This window comes from Carex rostrata, chromosome 9 (assembly GCF_964058835.1).
Source record: "Carex rostrata chromosome 9, lpCarRost1.2, whole genome shotgun sequence".
NCBI classification, from domain to species: domain Eukaryota; kingdom Viridiplantae; phylum Streptophyta; class Magnoliopsida; order Poales; family Cyperaceae; genus Carex; species Carex rostrata.
The window spans coordinates 1,882,774-1,903,573 of record NC_135926.1 but is presented as its reverse complement, the minus strand read 5'-3'; the positions used below and the strand labels follow the sequence as shown (position 1 = coordinate 1,903,573).

Genomic DNA, 20,800 nt, shown 5'->3' with positions numbered 1-20,800 from the left:
TTTATGCGAGGACAACTAATGGATTGATTTATTCTTTCCTAAATAGAGATCATTGCATAGGGATTAACACTTTGCAAATTCACGATAAATACTTTGATGCTTCAAGTTAAATGCTAACAGTTTCTGTGGAGTATTAATTATTGAGCGGTCCCCCATGATATTTTTGGCAGTTTGTGCGGGGTTTTTTTGCAAGGATAGACCTGCGGGGATTGTTATCAGGATCAAAAAATTTTATATGATTGATTCCTATTCAGATTTAAACTCCATAGTTCGAAAGTTTGGCTCCGCTCCTGGTTGAGGATCTCTAAACTTGTTTCTTTATTAATTAAGAATTATTATTTCAAGTGTATATTTTTTTAATTCTTTAAAATAAGCAAAGTGATTCACGATGCCAACGAGAATCAAGAGGAACTAAAATTTCAACTTGGACAAAGTATAAGTTCAAGGATAAAGTAATCAATGTCAATAATAAACAAAAAATGAGAACAATAAAATATCCAACATGAATAATAAAAGAAAGGAACTTATGTGAATAATTAAAGCGAATAGGCTGAACATTAAATCAATCGATTGGAAAAATAAAATACATACTGAATACAAAGCATGGAATAAAAATGAGAAAGAAAAATCAGATAACTGTCTGAGAGTAAGAGAGTAAAAAACCGAAGGCAGGATATTATACTATCTGGACACAGAAAGTGATAGGAAACTTGCAAAAAGAGCTAAAATTAGGGTTGGAATCGAAAATACTTGTTTAATTGTTTTTGTGCTGTTGATTAAATGGAAGGTTAGATTGGTCGATTTGGGATTATCTTTGATTCAGTTCAGTGTGCCAACTACCGATATCCTTCAGTTGCTTGGAAGGGATATATATAAAATATTGGAATCATTTCTAGAGCCGTCGTAATATTCGGCCAGTGCAAAGTCACGATCACGTGTCAATTTATGAGGGTGAAATTTCAAATGTATTTCCAATTGGAAATATCGAATACCATTTGTATTTTGTGGATGTTTTTTTTTTATTAGGCCAATCCCCGGGTTGACCTCACATTTTGAAGTCTATGTTGATTTGCTAAACCAAATAGAAAGAAAACAAACGACTACCCTAGAATAAGATGGCTAACAGTGACATAACAGGAATAGGAAAGCATGCAACTGTAAAACGAATTCGTATCGCCTCAGGTTACCTGACCGAGTATTGACTCGGACGGTCTGAAAATGAAAATTTTAACTTAGCAAAAATAACACTGCCATCCTGATCACCCACCAGCTGAAATTAAATCTGAGCCATCCATTTCAATTATGTTTGAGTCAGGTACCTGGGAGGATACGGATCCCTGTAAAACTACATGTAGTAAACCAAATGATATTACAATATACCTCAGAAATCAGGCGTACCGCACAAAAAGTTGTCAGTGTAGCATACGACATACCGTTGACAACTTGATTTTTCTGTGTAAATATTTTCAGTATTAATAACAGTTGTAACTGGACCCACATGCAGTTACAGAAATAAATATGTTGCAAGTATAAAGTATTGCACTCAGTTGAGAGAATATCTATGAAGACAGAATATTATATACATCATAAAATAGGGAGAGTTGGCACAGTAAAAAAATAAAACTATGCAGAATAATCTCAATTCCTGTACTTCCTATAAAAAAATTATATCACAAATTTAAACTCCTCTAGTAGACTACTGTGGTGTTCTAAATCCTCTTCCCAAACTAAGAAACCTAGTTTCGGACCGTTAAATAATGTCACAAACTAATAAAAGAACAAATTAAATAAAAAAAATTAAAGCTCATGTCTTCAAATTTGAGGCAGCCACGGCTCAAGAGAACCCCACGTTTTGCCTACCATCAACTTGACACGTAGAGGCACTATACACAAGTAAGATTTCAAAAGTACAGTCATTAGAACACTAATCTAACTTGAAATGAGACATTATGAAAATGAGTTTTCATTCTAGTGACTAAAACAATGTTCAAAATCTTATTAGAGGAACCCTTGTAATATTTAAGTCGGAGGCTCTACTCTCACTTTGCTAAAAAATACAGAGAGATAAATTATTATTTTTTTATAAAATTTGTTGAGATTTGTATCTTGTTTAGGGTCCTATTAGTAAATAGGAATTATAGAGAGTCTAGGGACTTGATAGTAAGAATGTAAGCTCTATATAATCCCAAGGGATCAATCAATAAAGTAATCTTTTGTTTGGCTGAAATCTTTTAAATTGCATCATACCAAGAAGGGATGCTGCACCCTCCATGCTTATTTGCACTAATTTTGCTGCCTCTGCAACCATCCTTGGTTCAGCTTCTAAAACTAGCTCATCATGCACCTATAACGACCTCAAAAAAATTAATAACTGAATAGATAAAACAAAGCTGTTAGCTCCTGAACATAAACAAATTGTAAAACAAAAAATGTATGTATACAAAACAGAAACCTGAAGAACGATACGGCAGTTGCCTCTTAAATTAGAGAATTCACTTCCTATTTGTTCATTATCCCCTTCACCAGTAATCACAGAGTGAATGTTTATCATGGCTAACTTGATTATATCAGCAGCGGAGCCCTAATATACAAGTCACCAAAAATTGACAAGTAAAAATAACATTTGATCAAAATTGAGATGAATTTACTCACTATTTTAAACAGTACTTGAAGCCTCTGCTACATTTTATACTGTTGAATATATTAAAATAACTTCAAAAGTAATCCTCGAGGTAAATAAGCCCATTGGAAATGCCAACAAAAAGAGGATAACTTTATTTGCTTTGCCAAAAAAAGAACCCAGAAGATTATAACGGAGTCAAGATAAATTTGAAATTAATGGCAGTAATGAACAGTTAAAAAACCAAAAAAAATGAAGTTCATACCTGACAGATAGAGTTGACAGCTTGCCTCTGAGCTTTAGCCTTCTCATTGCCACTTCCACTGTTTATTTTTGTCAGGAAGCGCTTCCTACCCATCAATGTTTCTATATACCTGTTTAACAATCAAAATTCAAATATAGGAATGACATAAAAATAATAAATATATATCATGCAAACTTAGATTCAAAAGAAGTAAACGTCATTCATGAGCACCATGACAAAATGGAAATCATACATCATAAAAAATAAAAATAAAAAAAGGAAAGATATCATATGCAACCCAGCAAAAGAGTCCAAATATACTCAAGAACTCTCTATTCCCCTTCCAGAACTAAAAGATGCTCAATCTTAACACTCCATCCTCACAATTATCCTCTACCTAAATGAGACCAAGAGGAGCATAATCTGGACATCAAAAGGATCAGCAGATACTGTATTTCACATAATAGGAACATGAGGTAAATTCCACTTTTTAGGAACTAAAAATTTTCCCAAGAAAAAATAATACCCTTTCTGCTGGCACGATGCAACTGCCTCACGAAGCCAAGAGGACATGCCAGGAAAGGAACTCTTAAAGTTTCTAATTTTCTCCGATGCCTCATCAGTGCTACACTCCAAATTCTCTGACAGAGATGTGGGACCCATCCCGTAGAGGATGCCATAAATAAGCCTCTTTGTGTGGTCACGCTCCTTCAAAGTCACCGCTGATTCAGGTTTACCAGCCCATTTTGAGGTGATCATGGTGAAGACATCGCCATCAGGTTTACTTAGTAGTTCAATTAGTGTGTGGTCTTTGGAGAAATGTGCCATTAGGCGTAGCTCTATTTGAGAGTAGTCAGCTGCTATAATCAACCAGTTCTCCTACATAGGAACAAAGTAGTGAAAAAACAAGTTCTAACAGGGCAAGCATGTAATGATTGCTAGACAGGTCACAGGATTAATGGTTTCATTGTCTAAAAGGTCAATGCCTCAATATCCGGGATACGGAAGTAGGAAACTTGTTTCCTCAAACATTAAAATATGCTAAATTGTTTCATATACCATTCAGGATACTAAAATATCTTACTAGTAATTCAAACAAGCAGAAAATTATAAAACACCAGTTTTGGTATATTTCCCAAATGAATACATCATTTGTATTAATGATAATTTGAAAAGAATATTCAGCACAATATTGAAGGAGGCAAGTATTATTACCTGGGATGGAATAAAGAAATCTCGAGCGTTAATCTGATGTTTTTGCATGTCGCATGACCCAGTGCTGCCTTTGTCATCAAGTTTTGTTGTAAAAACCACCAAGTGCTCTACACACTGAATAATATAAGAAAGAAACAAATAAATATGTACATTCCCACACAAAAGGAAGGAAAAAAAAAAAAAAAAAACTAATTTGAAGTAGAAATATCTGAAATTATACCCTCATATTTGCACAAAATATGTGTCCAAATTCATTTGTGCAGGCAAAAAGACAACAGTAGGAGAATTTGGTCATTTCAAAGTGGTTTCACCATAAAAACAATAAGCATATAATAAAAAAAACAAAACCTGGAGGTTTGGTTCTTCCATAGAAAGCCTTCCAGTAGCAGTAGAAGTCTGAAGCCAGTTGCCATGAACTTTGTATTTCTGAGACCTGCTGCATAGTCGAGCTCTTGAGCAGATAGATCCCAAAGTACTATTCAACAGCTTAGTCAACGTTCTGTGCTCTTTTATTACCTCTACTATAGGATGTCGGCCTCTATAGAAATATAGATATCAAGAAAAGAAGATTATTAAAAAAATAAAATCAAATCAAAGAAGATAATTCCACTTTCAATGTGATAATTCAACAAAAAAAGTTCAATGTATGATGCAATACCAGAAGCACTAATATCACGCAAAAGTATTAAGACATGTCATTTCCATTTACTTTTACAGGAATAAAGCGACATACCATCTACTGGGGAAAATTAATTATTCCAGTGGTCTAACAAATAAGGATGGAATAAACAACACAAAACACTACCCAAGCAATTCAAAATTGTATACTGGAGTAAAACCAAGTCAAAGCTGGGTTCCTTTTCTTTTTACAATAGTTGGAGCTATTATTGCACAAATTGAAGTGTAGAACACATGAGAAAGTGTATAGCACTGCTATTGATTATTTTTAAGAGGGGCTTTGCCACACAAAACTATGTAAAATGTACATCAATACCTTATCAATCAAAATGTCATACCTTAAAAGGTCCAGGGATTGTTTGTTTGTACTGGGGTGCAACTTCCCCTTGTTGCAGCCTTTCGGGGCTGGCAGCTTCAAATGCTTGTAAAGAACATTTGCAATATCTGCAGTTGCATGAAGAGAAAAAGGCATGCCAGCTAGCTCATAGGCCTCTTTCTCGAGTTGTTTAAGCTTTCTTTATAAGTATGTGCCTTGCATTAAGGCATGCATCCATGTCTATGCCCACACCCCAAATTTCCATATCTGCGAGCACATTAACCTGTATAAATAAAGTACAATGCAAGGTTAGAGAAAAATTAACTTTAATTCTAAGAACTAGAGGTATGAGACCAGAAAGAAGAAATTAATGAAATTTCATTTATCACACCAGGGGCTGTGCCAGTTGGCTCCAACAGTACGTAGACATGGTACTGAAACCACTAGGTTAGACAAACTAGTCATGTTAAAAGCCAGAATGCCGCAACCTGATTGTGTATCTATTCAGTCTGAGTCAGCAAGCCATGGCCTGACATGCTGTTTAAAGTGTTTGTTATAAAAAAGGCATTTCCTAATTAAGCCGACACTGCCCAAGTCTCGTATGCAGAAATAGAAAGAAAAAATTTCCGAGTACTTGCATAGAACCTTTGTTGAATTACCAACTTATCATATCAACACTAAATACAAAATCTCGTAAATCAGTTAGTCAAGTTACAGGTAAATATAAAATCAGGACTTCTTGACCATTCGGTGGGTCAGGCAAACTCTGTTTTAAAATATAAGTCCCTAGCACTTGAAGTAAAGAGTAGCAACAAAGAACTCTTCCCAATATATCAATTATGACAAAAGGTAACACCAGTAAGATAACTATGCATAATGGTACAAACATACCGGTATGATCCAAACAAAATGGCACGTGCTGGTATTTACATTTAATATCTAAGAGTATAAATGAAAAGCTAAACAATATAGTTCGTACCAAAGGGCTTTCAATTTTCAGCAACATGTTGCTAAGATTTTCTGACACGATCCGCTTTCCCAAAACAGAAGCCAAAGCACGAATCTGTGCAGATCTTCTACAACAACCATTGTGTGCTGCTTTGTGCATCTGGTTCCTCCACCTCCCATCCCTGTTGGCTGCAGCAGCTACTTCACCAGATAGCCTCTTCTTCACTAGCTATTAAATAAAAATGCCAAAGAAATTAATTGACAAAATATTGATTTGATAGATATTGAACAAAATATTGATTCAGTAGGGAATAAAGCCCCACCCCCCCCCCCCCCCCCCCCCCCACACACACACACGCGCGCACGCACGCACATAAAAAATAAGCAAGACTGACTTTACCATTGCATCATACCCACTCTCTGCAAATTTTAGTATAAAGGAGTAAACGAGACACATGTATTCTCAAGTATTATTCCACGGCGTCATTTGGTGCCTAACATTCCCAAGTTTCCAACTTGTTCCCTAAATTCTTCTATTTAAACCAATTTGGTCCCTCCCATATTTTTCAACTGAGAAATCCAAATAATGAAGTAAAATCATGGCTAATGCTAACAAACAGGTAAGAAAGGCCCTTGATTGAAAAATGATGACCAGGAACAATGTGATACAATCATACAAGTTAGGAATTTTATGGACAAAAGATGTGAACTTAATAAAAAAACATTACTTTGTCTGATCTGTATAGCATAGAAAATATATAAATGAAAATGGGTGCACATGTGCACACAGAGAACAGGAGCTACAACCTGGTGATGTTTATTAAGGAAATTTCAGTATGAAATGAAGTCATATACAGTATGCTACCTTGTCAAGGTTTGGTGCAGCCTTGCTCTCCTCATCAGGCCAAAGAATCCATGCCCCTAAGCTCATATCAGTGGCATCACACAGTAATATAGGAGGCAACTTTACATGTGAATTATCAATAAATTCAATCCCATGAGACTGATTAAATTGTGTGATGCCTAGCCGACCTAGTCTCTGAATAGACACAACCGGTGACTTCAGAGCTTGGATCTGAGTCTTCAAATTCCATGTTATTTTTCTAACATCAGCTCTACCCATTATTCCAACTATCTTATGCCACCTGAGTTTGGCCACCTCTAAGGTTTTATTTACATCATCACACGCAGGAAATAGATCCTTCGAGAAGTTACAGTAGCAAACTGGTGAGTCTTCCCAGCACACAGCCAACCCTATGATTTCAAAAATTGTACCAGAGTTCTGGTCGAACCGTTTCATGAAATGCAAATCAAAGTAAAATTTGCTAGCCTGGGCCCACAGAGACAGGAATGAATTAAAACCGCCAGAAAAATTTGCGGCATTTATCGGCCCTTTGCAACTGGCAGCACCCTGTGTGGCATTATTGGTGCAATTTACATTCCTTTCACAGATGCCCTCCTTCTGACTATCAGATGTTGTTGGTAAACAATTCACGACTTCATTTTCGGATTTTGAGGATTGCGGTGTCTTACTAGGCTCATTTTCTGACTTACTGCTGTCAGATATTTGCGGAAGTAGAGGTTTTGAAACTTGAGGCACATTTAAACCAAGTGATTTGAAAGCCGCGAAGGCTACAAGTCGGGCCTCTTCAGCTTGGTCAAGAACTATCTTGCGGGCCCCATTCTTGATCTTCTTTGCTATGCCAAGATGCATGCGCTGTGGGCCAGCAACATCTTGGCCGGTCCACGAAGAAGACTCAAACAGAGCCTTCGCAATGTCAGAAACTGATGCTTCAGCAATAGCAAGAGGTGTGGACAACCCAGCCTTGTATAGCGCTCTAGCTCTGGAACCCTACAATTTTTAAAGGTTTAATCATTCCCCTAACACAAAAGGTTTTCTTAAGTTACATGCACTGCTTTCCAAGCAACAAAATTTCTCGCATTTGCAACTAAGATCCAACCTTTGTTTTTGATTATTTGCCATAGTAAATCAGTGCAACTGAAAAGGCAAATTGTGTTAAATATTGATAAATTTGCTTTTTCTTTTGAGTTTTCCTCTGATCTAAATCGAACTAATTGAGCCAAGTTCATCAAGATATCAGTTCGAATTTGCATAATCAGATTATGTCATTATGTGTGCTCCAAATATTAACGAGGGATTGACTTTGCATCAGTTTAAACAGTTGGGTAATAGAGAAAGTGTGGGAAAAGGGAAGGAGGGAGAGACCTTAACAAAGGGGATGGTGGTCAGTTCAGCAATCTCTGCACGAACTCCAAAGGAGACACGATTTTGAAATTTGGAGATGATACCTTCTAAGTCCAACCATCCAAGTCTCTGACAAAATACAGAGACCATTGATGCAAACCGACCTGCATTCTCTTGTAAAGATTGAATCATTCCTCTAGCAACTTTAAATGCTTCACAAACATCCGCAACAGGTGTTTCCTGTTAAAAAAATAAAAAGCATGTCAATACTGTGGAATAACAAGTGAAACAATTGCAATTACATATTATATACCATCCAAAACATGTACCTATTACTATTGCATGGTAAACATACAAATCCAATTTTAGTTTCTTTTTATTTTTCACATATAGCCAGAAAAGGTAGTAGTACAATAGAAAGCAATATATGAGGGAAAAAGACGTTCTTTAAAGCTGTGTTAATGGTAGAGTCTGACACATAACGGTAAAACAGATTTTATAAGAAGATAAAAGGTGCGACTAGCCTGAACAAGCCTTGATAGCATAAGTGCCACATAAAAGCGCTTGGACACTCGATAAGTAACCTCTTTCAAAACTGTACCACTACTTGTAGACACAGTTCCCTTCTTTTTATGATGTTTTGACTGCATAGGGATTGGTGCACCATGAGCCATCTGCATCAAGTAAGGCTCTGATACTCCCACACGGTTCCCTACTGACTAAACAAGGAAAAATAAGAAAATTTGATAAGCAACAAAAAAGAAAATCTGATGCATACTCACTAAACGTAAGATGCAAATGTTCAATATCACCAACATGCAAGCAAAATTGTTTGGGCATGTATAAACACAAAGAAACATGCATGTCTGGATAGAAAGTTCAACATAATACAGAAAAGACATGCCTGGTCAAGAGCAGGGAGTTCCATAAACCTCTCATAATATAATTTCCAATCTGGTTCAACATCCACATTAATTGGTGTCACAAGATACACCAAATGCAAATCTGACGAGAGAACAAAGCCTTCTCGTGCCCTCAATAAATCATCTAGCACAACCTTGCGATTTCAAAATATGACACATTATAAATAGGAGCTTATTTGTTTTTTCAAAATGAAAGAAAAAAGTGGAGAAAAAAATTCATGCCTATTTTAACAGTGACTGATGCAGGCAATAACTCAGGTCTGGTTGTGTCAAATACCTTTTCTCTATTAACTAGAAAAACCTTACACCAGTAGACCAGCCAACAGGTCAAGAAGTCCTAAAACGTCAATCCAACAGATCTGACTAAATGTTAATGGTTAGGTCATATTAACATGAACGACTTCAACTTGCAATGTTGAATTGACAAATATAGTGCTCAGTTAGTAGAATTCACAAACTTTGTTAATATATCTATCCTTGAGGGAGGCCATGGTACTATGCATAACACAGATTGATCCGTACTATAGATTAATATATTCATTTTAAAATTCAAACAATCAATCTGAACCATTCAACATGATCTCCATCTGAAACTGTAATGGTAGATCAAATTTTATAGAACTTTTTTTACTATTTTTTTTAGGTAGGTAGAAAATCACTTGATCTACTACACCATTAAAAAGTAGTGATTTTCTACCTACCTAAAAAAAAATTCTAAGAAAGGTAAATTTAGTCAACAAGTACATTTTCATATAGAGATCATGTTCAACTGTATCAGCTATTTGAACTTTGAAAACGAAAATATTGATCCATATTACGGACCAATCCGCACTATGCATAATGCCATAGCCTAACTCTTTATCCTTTGACATTTTTAGAGAAAATCAGTTCAGAGGCACTGGGCTTGTAGTTATGATAGAAGTCAGAACATATCTTCCAACAGACCCGGATATTAGATAATCCTGGTCAACAATTGCCGCCTTGTGTTGGAACCTACCAGGGATTCCTCAGGAGATACTGAGCTACCGAAAGCAGCTCGACCAAGAGGAGTACTTCTGTACATCTTGGTCTCATTATTCCACTCCAAGAACTTGTTGTGGCACAGCCAGCGGAGCGAATCCTGTGCAGACTTGATCACATCTTCAAACGGCTTGGTTGAGTTGAGGAGAGTACATCTGACATAGCGATCTATGTCATCTGCTGTCTGGACAATGCCACTGGCCACCACCTCCATTATCGCATGCGTCATGCCATTTTTGTCCTCAGACAGGCATGATTGCAAGGGTGGACAGTCCATGGTTATAATTGAGATTATTCTTTTCACCTCTTCTGGCCTACATACAAGTATCTATGAGAAAACAAAAACAAAAAAATTATAAGAAAATTAGTACAAAATAACAGAAATGATGCTTGAGTTACAAACTACAATAAATACTTGAAATCTTTACTTATTCATAATTATCAAACCGAAATAAAAACTGAAAGGTATTACTGTATACAAGTTCAAACTTTACTATGATTTTGAACCATTTGGTATTTTAACAAAAAAAAAATAACTATATATGCAACAAAAGAACTTTGTGTTAGTAATAGATATTTTGTTTGCAAGACTTACACTATGGTGCAAATTAAAGCTGCTCAGTGTAAAAGGTAAAAAATAACCAAAGAAAAAAAAGACACAAATAGGCAGAAATCAGTCATGAGCAGTATGGGAGGGAGATAATCTACTAGCCTACAGGTACTTTTTTGAATTTTTCAATACATGAAATCAACAGCAGCTTACGCTCTCTCCTCTAGTATCAATTCCAGTTCTACCAGCACGACCAGCCATCTGTCTGTATCGGCTTCCATCAATAAAATCACGACCAATTCTTGGTTGCCTAAATATAACACGTCTAGCTGGCAAGTTCACGCCTGCAGCCAAGGTTGATGTGGCAGTCAAAACACGTACCAGACCCTTCCTATAGCATGTTTCCACAATGTCCCTCTCTTCCATCTGTCAACCATCAAACAAAGAAAAAGCAAAAGATGTTAGATATTAAAGATGATGCACTTATAGTATACATAGAACCAATGATCGCAATCTCTTGTACTTTACAGCTTGCGGTTAGCCATCAAACAAACTAGACTGTGCCAGTAAGTACTTATAGGACACCTTCAATGACTTTCCTTCAGCTTAACTTCTGTTTTGTCCATTTCATTTCAGTTTCGATTATGATATAACCCACATTCTAGTAGGACTTAATTTATGTGCTCTACATCAGCAGGAATTCATGCAAGCAACTAATAATATTAAAATGAACATAACAAACACATAGTTGAATCCACAGAGTAAGTCTAAAAGCCAAAATAAGGTCTTCAAAGGTATGGAACTGAAATTTGGAAGTTCTGGGGAAGTATATTATCCCTTTATTCTGTACATTTATAATAGCAACTCTTTTATACGGTTGAATTAATTTCTCTATGCGTTATAGCATAATATACTGTATGAATGATTGGCTGTTTGCGTTCAGCCTTTGTTAGTGGGGTTCCTTAGCTGGGGTTAATAAATTGTAATGATGGTTGTACTGAGACTACCACTCTTTTCTCATCTTCTTTTGCATCATTGGCTGAGAAAGATTGAAGAGGAATCAGAGTCGAGGAATTTAGCTGAGAAATGGGTACTGTTATATTTTCTTTGAGGGTTGTTTGGGAAAGACTTGGTATCTAGGAAATAGATGCAGGGAGTTCATTCATTATATGCGTAAAGGTTGTTTCATGAGTAAATATAAAACACGCAGTATTACGTACCTCTTCTTCCAAAAATACAAGCAACTCTTTCATACAGGATTAAGTAAAAAGATGCATATATAGAAACAAAAGAAAAAACTTCTACCGTCAGACCAGCATGGTGATAGGCCACACCACATGGAAGTGTTTCTTCCAAAACTGGGTCCAACCCGGCAGGGGACCGCTTCAAAGCATCTATGGCTGTGCCAATATCTGATATATCTGACCCATTTTGTTCACCCGACCTGGCCGAAAATTTCACGAGGAACTTAGAAACATGCCTTGCTGTTGACTCGCAACCTTTTCGGCTGGAACAGAACAAAAGTACAGAGTGACCTTGTTCAACAACCTGCAATAATTAAACCAAACGAGCAGACCATCAATTCTGACTCTTATGTCAACAATTCAACATTTTTTTGGTTTAGGATAGATCCATAGTTTCAGCCTCATTTTCATTCTAACAATTACAGATTCAATTTTTGTCGTAATTTGGTAATCTCTCCAGGTCTTTTTAAAGCAACCTCGAACGAAAAGCAATGGTAATAAGCCATCCATGTATATTGCTGGCACAAACAAAATAAGGACAAGACAGAAACAGGTAACCTCATTACAAAGCTCCACAATGTGATCTGGATCTTTGCCAGCAAGATCAGCTCCTTTTGGAATAATGCGTACAGCATTCATATTTTTGTCATAGATTGTATTTCCCGCTTTAATGTACTCCTCCAAAGGAACAGGTCGGAAATCAGTCTGGTATAGTGCTGCCTGTTACATAAAACATGATCACACAAATATAGAGAGACCAGTGTAAGCAGCACTATAAGAATAGAGTTTATATTCAACATAATCAGAAAGTTGAATTAAGCTCGCTGGGTAGTACTTAGTCCAAATTTTCCTATTAACCCCCTTTATTGACCATTTTCAAAGTCCTTACATTTTAGCCCTTTTGGTTTAACCAACCATGGTTAAACCGACAATCTGCATGCTGATACAATGGTAACCAACCATGGTTAAGAGAGAAATGTTCTTACTTGAAGCCAATCTGCCACAGCAGCAACGTTAGGCATGGTGGCACTCATGCCAACAATCTGCAAACCCCGAGTTGTATCATTTTTTGCACCGCTAGAAACTTCCCCACTAGACAAGGCTTCCGGTGGCTTCCCTTCACCAGCTGCATACCGAAGCTTGGTAAGCATCAGCTCCAGAAGGTACCCTCTATGTGGATCTCCAACCTGCGCTTGTAACAAATAATCAGAGTAAGAACAAACTTAGAAACTATTAGAATGAATAATTACTGCATTTGCAAATTGACTTACCTTACGAATGATAATTCTAGAACTTGGAACCAAAACCCAAATTGAGGTAATTAGAATAAACAGCATCCATAAAAGCTGAGTTTTATTTTGTACATGCTTTTTATCTTGGGTACTCGTTATATAAGGCCTAATTGGACAATGATCAAGAAGATTGGGACAAGCTGGATTACAAATATAATTTCAGTGTTGGCTTTAGGTTTGGGGAGAGGGAGGGAGGGGCGCTGTCCAAGCTAAATCGAAGCGCACAATTCTTTTCCGCAAACTACAAGAAACCATGGTCCCAGGAAGCTGCATTTAGAATACAGAAGCCATGGTTCTCAGAAACCATAAATGACCATAGTACAAAAGACCATAAGCAAACCATGAGGTGTTTTATGAAAACCATAATTTGCTATGATGCTATGAGTATTAATAAACCAATTATTATTTTTAAATTATAATGGCAAGAAATCAAATTAATAATTTGGCTCATTTTTATCATTGTAATTTAAGAATATTTAACATTCTAGTTACATCATTATTTAGCTCTTTTATATTACAACAATGACATTCTATTTATCATACTAATTAGTTTGCAACGGTAGAACTTTTTTATTTAAAAAAGATATTGCTGGACCCCACATTGATTCCTTAAGAAAGCCACAGCCAAGCCATACAAAAATCAGATCTAACTTGATTTTTGGAAATCCACAGCTTTTTTGGTTTGGCTGGGCCAAAACATGGTTAGTGCAACTTTGCATGACATCCATTCACATTCACCATACACCTCAGATTTAAAAACCTTGCTGTAACAAAAGCTACACAAAACTATGCACAAAATGGTGCCATTAATGGACTTTTAGATAAGGTTTCAGCTGTTATTTGCAAATCTGTTGAAGTACTGGGTTTCATTGCAAAATCTCAAGTACATACCATATGTAGTTCATCTATCACAATAATCCCAAGCTCAGAAAGACGACCTTCCTCTAACAATCGATTAACCAAAGAGTTTGCCTTTTCTATGGTGCACACAGCCACTGACGTGTCTTTCGGGAGGGACCCGCCGCCTTGATTTCCATAATAGCTACGCACATGCCTACCAAGTGGCTCAAGAAGCAGCTCCAAATGTTCGGCCTAAGGTGAAGTAATGAAACGTGCTAACTTTGAATTAAAATGCAATATAATGGCAGCTATTTTTTTCTTTTATGAGAAAAAAGAAAAAAAAAACCTTTTCAACACAAATTGATACATAAGGCAGAACAAGTATTGCCATCTTTCCAGTTGACATAATTCGTCTCAGCATCAGAATCTCGGCCACAAAACTCTTTCCAGCACTGGAAAAGAAAAAAGAGGGTGAAATCAATATTTGCTTTCTGACAAGATTAATATTATTTTTTGGTACGATAAAGTTAAGAACTACAATGTAGGGAAAGCTGGGTAAAACTTGACATGTTTTTACTTTCAGGTTATACCAAACAAATTATATTTGGATCATAAGGCCTTATCTGGTATTCTAAGCCTTGAAAGGGAAAATTAGAAAAACAAAGCAAACAAAACAATAAGGCTTAAATGAAATCAAGTTTCAACAGTTGAATGCGCAAATGAAATCAACATACAAGGTAGTTTCTTGGTCATGTCCTATACCTGGTAGATGCACAATAAACAAGATTCCTTTTCTCCAAGACACCTTCAACCAAGAGGCACTCTACCTACAGTAACACTCATCAAGATTATTTACACAAGAGGAGAGTATAATCTAGAGAGAGAAAACCATAAATATCTCACCTGCCATGGGTATAATTGTAAAATTCCCTTTTTCTTATACACACTGCAAAGCTCCCATGGCAGCCAATTACTAAGCTTCAACTGATCCTTTATATTCATCGAGCTAGTCGGGCTGTCTGATTTAATCCCATTTCCTCTAATTACAGCTAAATCGGGTTCCAACTCAGCAATTAAACCAGCAACTTCATCTTTTCTCTCTTCATGCACAAAATCTAAGTGCTTAACTGGCAATGGAGACGATTCACTAGCCACCTTTTCATTCTTTTCTTTTATTTTTACATTGCTATTGGCCACTATGTCTCCATTTGCCAAACCAACAAAAGAAATACTGCCTTTAGTGCATTCAGCCGGAGCACACGACAACTTATCCTCCAATAGATTCTCACCGGCTGCACCAGTTCTTACACCATCTGCAACCTGGATTGCCGCCATCCAAAAATCCTCGCCAGGGGAAATATTTGAATTTTTCGATTTTGGAGTCTCCTCGGGTAACACTGGAGCTGAATCACTAGGATCAAATAAACATGTCTTTGTGTGGTTGGAGTTGGGGGTTTTATTGCATTTTCTCAAGCACATGAACATGCTACCAGGTTGATTTTGTGATCCATCAATAGCTAGATCCTGTATAACCAACACCACTTTTATAAGATAACCCACTACATTTGGAAAAGGACACAGAAAGTAAAAGAAAGAATCTGAGAGATAAAATAAGCTTTTCATGTTTTACATATGAGTATTCGGTTTGGCTAAACACAACTTCTATTTACTATGCCAATTTGAGTCTGTAAATATGTTCACCCTTTAGTTTGCTTATCATTATGATTATCATTGTTATTATTGTTATCGTTATCACAATTATAATCATCATTTTTCATTAATATCATTATTATCACATCATCATCATTATTATTTGGAGACAATTGTAAAAGTACTGACCTCAACCACCTTCTCATCACCTTTATTGGATATTTTATCAGATGAAGTCGATGCAGAAGTTTCCTTCCTCTTCTTATTCTTTGATTGAAGTTCAGGTGGATTAACAGCAGGAGGAACGTCACTGAATTAAAAGTGGCTCTGATCAGAAACTTCAAAAAAATTACATATTCTGTAACACCAAAATTTCTAATGAAGTGCATCAAAGCTCTCAAGCATAAGGACGCTAATAAAATGATAAGAGCAGCAAAGATTTAACAGTACAGTAATTTGGTATAAATAGCCAAAAGAAAATAAATTCATGTATGAGACATTCTTCATCTTTATTTTATGATTGTGATTGGGTTTCATTTCTAGCCTATCCCAACTTGTTTGGGACTAAAGACTTAGTTGTTGTTGTTGTTGTTGTTGCTATGAGACATTCTTCATCTTCTTGTGTGAAACTTGTCATTAATACAGATTCATCATAACTAGAGTAATAAAGTACAAGCAGTAAGAATTATGAATTTCAGTAAAAGCTGTCGTGAAACCTGCAGTATAGCGAGAGAAAATCAGTTGCAAATTGCTTAAGTTCAGGGCTGCGTGATGGAGCTCCCGATTCCATGGAGTTGGATTTCTCATCCTTCTCGGGCACGTGCGCTCCATGTGATTCCGCGACATTTTTTCTCTTTCTTGATTGGAAGAACTGTAAAAGGTTCAAAACCGATGCCATAAAACACAGGGTTTCTGAAGAGCGAATGGAGCTCCCGCGAGCAGCGGAGGGAGAGAAGGCTTACCTGGTCTATGCGAGATCGATTAGAGTCGGACGCCATCAAAAGGAAAGGAAAGAGAGGTGTAATGCCCCCCCGAGTTCACAGAGCGTGAGCCGGAGTTAAAAAGAAGTCCGACCGTCCGAGGACGAAACGAGGGTTTTGAATCACGAGAAGCGCCACGATCCCACGAGGCCAGACTGTTAACTGATCTCTTTTTTCCCCGAAACTGGAGATGTCAATTGCATCTATCATTATTTAAAAAAAAAATGATATATATCCATCATAAGTTCATAACTTCTAGATTTAAATATTTTTTCATAAAAGAAAATTAACCACCTTTTCATGTAAACTAACTTATTTTATTAGACTTGCTCAGCACAAAAGAATTGTGAATTTGCATTTTAACCCATCTTTTACATCTTACTATTCCATAATTGATGAAGTGGATTGAGAATGAGTGACTTGTTCACATATTAGAATTAGTTTAACTAGGTGCGTCGTTGCGGCTACGCCGCAACCGTTATTTTCATGTATTTTGATGTACATGGCTGACATTTTTCACCATTTTTTGTATGAGGGCGCATAATTATTTGTTGAAAATTATTGCAACAATTATATGTCAATTTACTTGTGCCAGGTGAACCATCAAAACAAAAAAAAAAATCAATTTCAATCAAGCACGCAGACTAAAATTAGTTAAAAAAAATTAGCAAAAATTGACATTGTATTATTTAGAAAATTGAGGCTTAATCAAGCATGCAGAGTTGAGGCTTAATCAAAGAAAGTTTGATTTAAATTGTATTATTTAGAAAATTGGTGTCTACTGTCTAATGACAATGTAGTACAACCCTTTCAAAACTGAACCAGTACAATAATAAGCAGCCAATGTGAATTGAATGTTGTGATGTGTTTTCTTGAAGCTTTAGAAAATGAAAATTTATTTTATTTCTCATATTAATCCCCGTTTTCTGAAGAAATAGTAAATTGTATCAAAATGATTTCTCAAATAATGCAATTTTATATTTATGCATCAAACACTAATATAACAATACTAATATCAAGTACCAATACATTTCACTACCTCGAACCAAAGATTAAGCTGGATTTAAGTTCCTAATACCCTTTGGACCAGTAAGGTTTAACGCATAAAAAAACAACACAATTTTCATTAGCACCCCCTTGCCTTTGGATGATGTTTCCTCAATGTCCTTATTGGCAATGCTCACCTTGCTTTTTCCATTGTCTCGAGTAACCACATTTTTATCATCTTTTCTGCTTGCCTTCTCAGCCTCGTTTGGTTTCTTAGTAACACCCAAGCAATTGTGCTGGTAGATGAAACAAATTTAACCTTTTCAGTAATTCAACTGGATCTCTGATGGAAAGTTGAACTAAACACAATATCATATCAACTGTTTCTTACCCTATTTGGAACCAATCAAATGTTAACAGTTAATAGAACTAAAGATCAAGCAGGTAAATTGCATAATCAGAAAAGGTGAGAAGATATCGACTCTCTGTGCTCCTGCTGGTAACTTGCTTAAATGCACAAAGATTTCAGACAGGTAAATTGCATGAAGCTTACAAAGGTAAATTGCATATCTATTATGAAATTAACATAATATTTATTTTCATAAAATGCAAGTGACGACATACTTAATGAAGAGAGCTTTTATTTTATTTAATACCTATTGAAAGTTTACTGGCACAAATGCAATTTGGTCAAGTAAAAATGACAAAGATATAGGCTAAACAACAGTTGCTACTTGCTAGTGATATTTTTAATTTCTGAATTGTATTGCACGTATGGTGAATTTGCAAAATTACCAGGTTATGGCTTTAACATTATGATCAATGACATTGAATTAGCACTGTAAACAAATTCGTTGAATGTTTACCTGTTTAGAGAAGCTTGTGCGATTCAAAATCAGAGGGAAGTTAGAGAAAATCGAGGGAAATTGTGAGTAGACATAAGATGACATGGTCATATCCAGGCGGAGGGGGGGGGTAAAAAGGCGACTGGTTTCTTCTATTTGTACCGATCTCAAAATCAGAGGGAAGTTGGGGAAGATCGAGAGCAATTGTGAGGAGGCACGAAGCAACGTGGTCAGGTCGAGGAGGAGAGTGCATTATCAGGAACATAACTACCTATAATCAAACCAAGAGAAAAGACCTCGTCGTATATACAGAAGGTTCTGGAAGGTGCGATTTCATTGGTGTATTTATCTTTGTCCACAATTAAGGAGAACCAATTGCTGACACCTATTACACACTTACACTAATTATTTTAAAGCATCATATATATTTTTGTAAGCTAGGGATAACAACAGAGTTCCATAAATATCTATATTGTTGTTTTCATGTTGAACTGTACTGGTATGGCTTGAGTATATGCACAAAGCACTCAACAATTCTCATACTTGCAGCCTCCAACTATCATTCAATTTTTTTTTCTTGGGTTATTAGCAAATGAGAAGCATGCAATATGACAAGTCATGAGGAAAAGTACCATTCTTTAAAAAGTTCACATTGTCAACCCAATTTACCAAATAACCAGTAGAAAAAACTGTGTTGCTTTATTTAGGTTGAATTTTGGATAATCTAGTGGTTTCATTATGTATGGCAAGAACACTATAGTAGAATTTGCATGAAAGGTACATAAATATTGAATCAGAAGTCACTGACCTTGGGGAAGTCAATTCCATAACTGATACGGGTCTCAGGAGGAGGGGAAGCAAATATGAGAGAATCATCTCTATGCAAATGCACCGGCTCAAGAAGCTTAGGCACAAACTTTCCATTTCTAGGCCTTTGTTATCCCTTGCAACACACAAACCAGCTACACCTAGAAAATCACCACTTTTGCTTCCTGTCTTACATCATAATCCCATAGAAATGAGGTGTAGGGAATCCATTTATTTTTTTGTTATGGATTGTGCATTTCCAACAAATTTTAGGTTATCAAATACATTAACTGAGAGAACAGAACGTTAAAATAGTATAATCAGTCATAATTAACAGTATATGTTTTGTTAAGAATTGATTAATTGGCGCAACTAAACACTTTCTCAGCATTTGCTCTGGTACATTCACATAACCAACCCAAATAGAATCATTAATTGATAAATGAGACATATTTTTTGTACTTTGCATTTTCTCCTTTTCAAAGTTAATAATCTCCTCCTTTGTATATATTTAATAAACTATGCATCTATTTGGTACAATTAGTTTCTGACATTAGTACTGGTATGCACCTCATCTCCTCTACCCACTATTATCAGTCCCATACAGTTCCATTACTAAAACAATCCAAAACTTGATGAAACCAATTTCTTGCTCTGGAAATCTCAAGTATTACCTGTAATTTGTAATTTGCGGATATGGTCTTCCAGCCTTCCTTGATTGCACTTCTACAGCACCTCTGAGCACTCTCAATCTGAAAGACTCCGCCGGTGTTGTCATTCTCAATCTGCAAGACGACCACTGTCATCGTGAAGATTAACTCATCCTAGGTCGAGCTCTGGCGGGTCTCGGTTCCAGGCACCATAATGGCGTGCTTCTTGAAAATCACCTTCGATCAGTTGATTCGAAAAGCATAAGGGGTAGAGCCGAACCAGTGCAGCAGGGACCGCGCGAAAGCTGCTTCGTCCTGGGTTTCAGAGGATTGGGATTGGAATTCAGGCGGAATTTCGTCAGAGAGAAGGGAGGTAAAGGAGAGGAGGCGGAAGAGAGGGGTAGTGGTAGGGATTAGAGGCTTGAGGCGAGTGGTCGAATAGAGGGGATTTTTGGTAGAGCGAGAAAGGCGCGACAGATAGACCTGTCTAACTTGATAGAGCGACACGGAGGGAAGAAGAGCGGAGAGGTGTCGGCGCGAGAAAGCTTCACTGAACCGGATGGGATGACGGGGCGAGCGTGGGAAAGGATATAATTACGCCTTGCGCAAAGGAGAACGAATTTGTGAAGCGGGAGATAGAATATTGTGGGATGACGCCAGCTGATGTCAGCTCTAAATAATCTGATCCTTCCGTTTTGCATCGGACGGAGCAAAGTAGGGGTGTCACTGTTGTTTCTACAGTAACACCCCATTACCGATTGAGGTATTTATAATTTCACTCTTCT

General features: G+C 36.6%; 1 protein-coding gene and 1 pseudogene across 5 annotated transcripts; both read right to left on the bottom strand.

The window, feature by feature from the left end:
• Window positions 1–1,562: 1,562 nt before the first annotated feature.
• On the bottom strand, window positions 1,563–16,876 carry LOC144559105 (helicase and polymerase-containing protein TEBICHI-like; annotated as a pseudogene). The gene is made up of 25 exons (XR_013513091.1): window positions 16,709–16,876; window positions 16,463–16,617; window positions 15,936–16,056; window positions 15,000–15,620; window positions 14,859–14,923; window positions 14,443–14,548; window positions 14,148–14,348; window positions 12,951–13,151; window positions 12,523–12,684; window positions 12,026–12,268; window positions 10,934–11,146; window positions 10,148–10,498; window positions 9,128–9,284; window positions 8,752–8,942; window positions 8,249–8,467; window positions 6,887–7,873; window positions 6,053–6,250; window positions 5,096–5,356; window positions 4,428–4,617; window positions 4,080–4,193; window positions 3,391–3,743; window positions 2,886–2,994; window positions 2,453–2,581; window positions 2,248–2,344; window positions 1,563–1,883 (listed from the first exon to the last, which is right to left on the bottom strand). The product of XR_013513091.1 is annotated as a helicase and polymerase-containing protein TEBICHI-like (transcript).
• A 667-nt stretch (window positions 16,877–17,543) lies between these two features.
• LOC144559502 (uncharacterized) lies at window positions 17,544–20,584 on the bottom strand. Of its 4 annotated transcripts, XR_013513156.1 has the most exons (4): window positions 20,040–20,584; window positions 19,367–19,554; window positions 18,580–18,943; window positions 17,544–18,009 (listed from the first exon to the last, which is right to left on the bottom strand). XR_013513156.1 is itself a non-coding variant. In XM_078308532.1 (3 exons), the coding sequence occupies exons 1-3, from the start codon at window positions 20,169–20,171 to the stop codon at window positions 18,904–18,906; spliced, it is 360 nt and encodes a 119-aa protein (XP_078164658.1). In that variant the 5' UTR covers window positions 20,172–20,584; the 3' UTR covers window positions 18,023–18,903. The 4 variants fall into 4 exon arrangements, 2 of the variants coding, with proteins under 2 accessions (XP_078164658.1, XP_078164659.1); XR_013513157.1 differs by lacking the exon at window positions 17,544–18,009 and having other exon boundaries at window positions 18,023–18,829; window positions 19,367–19,550; XM_078308532.1 differs by lacking the exon at window positions 17,544–18,009 and having other exon boundaries at window positions 18,023–18,943.
• Window positions 20,585–20,800: the final 216 nt, after the last annotated feature.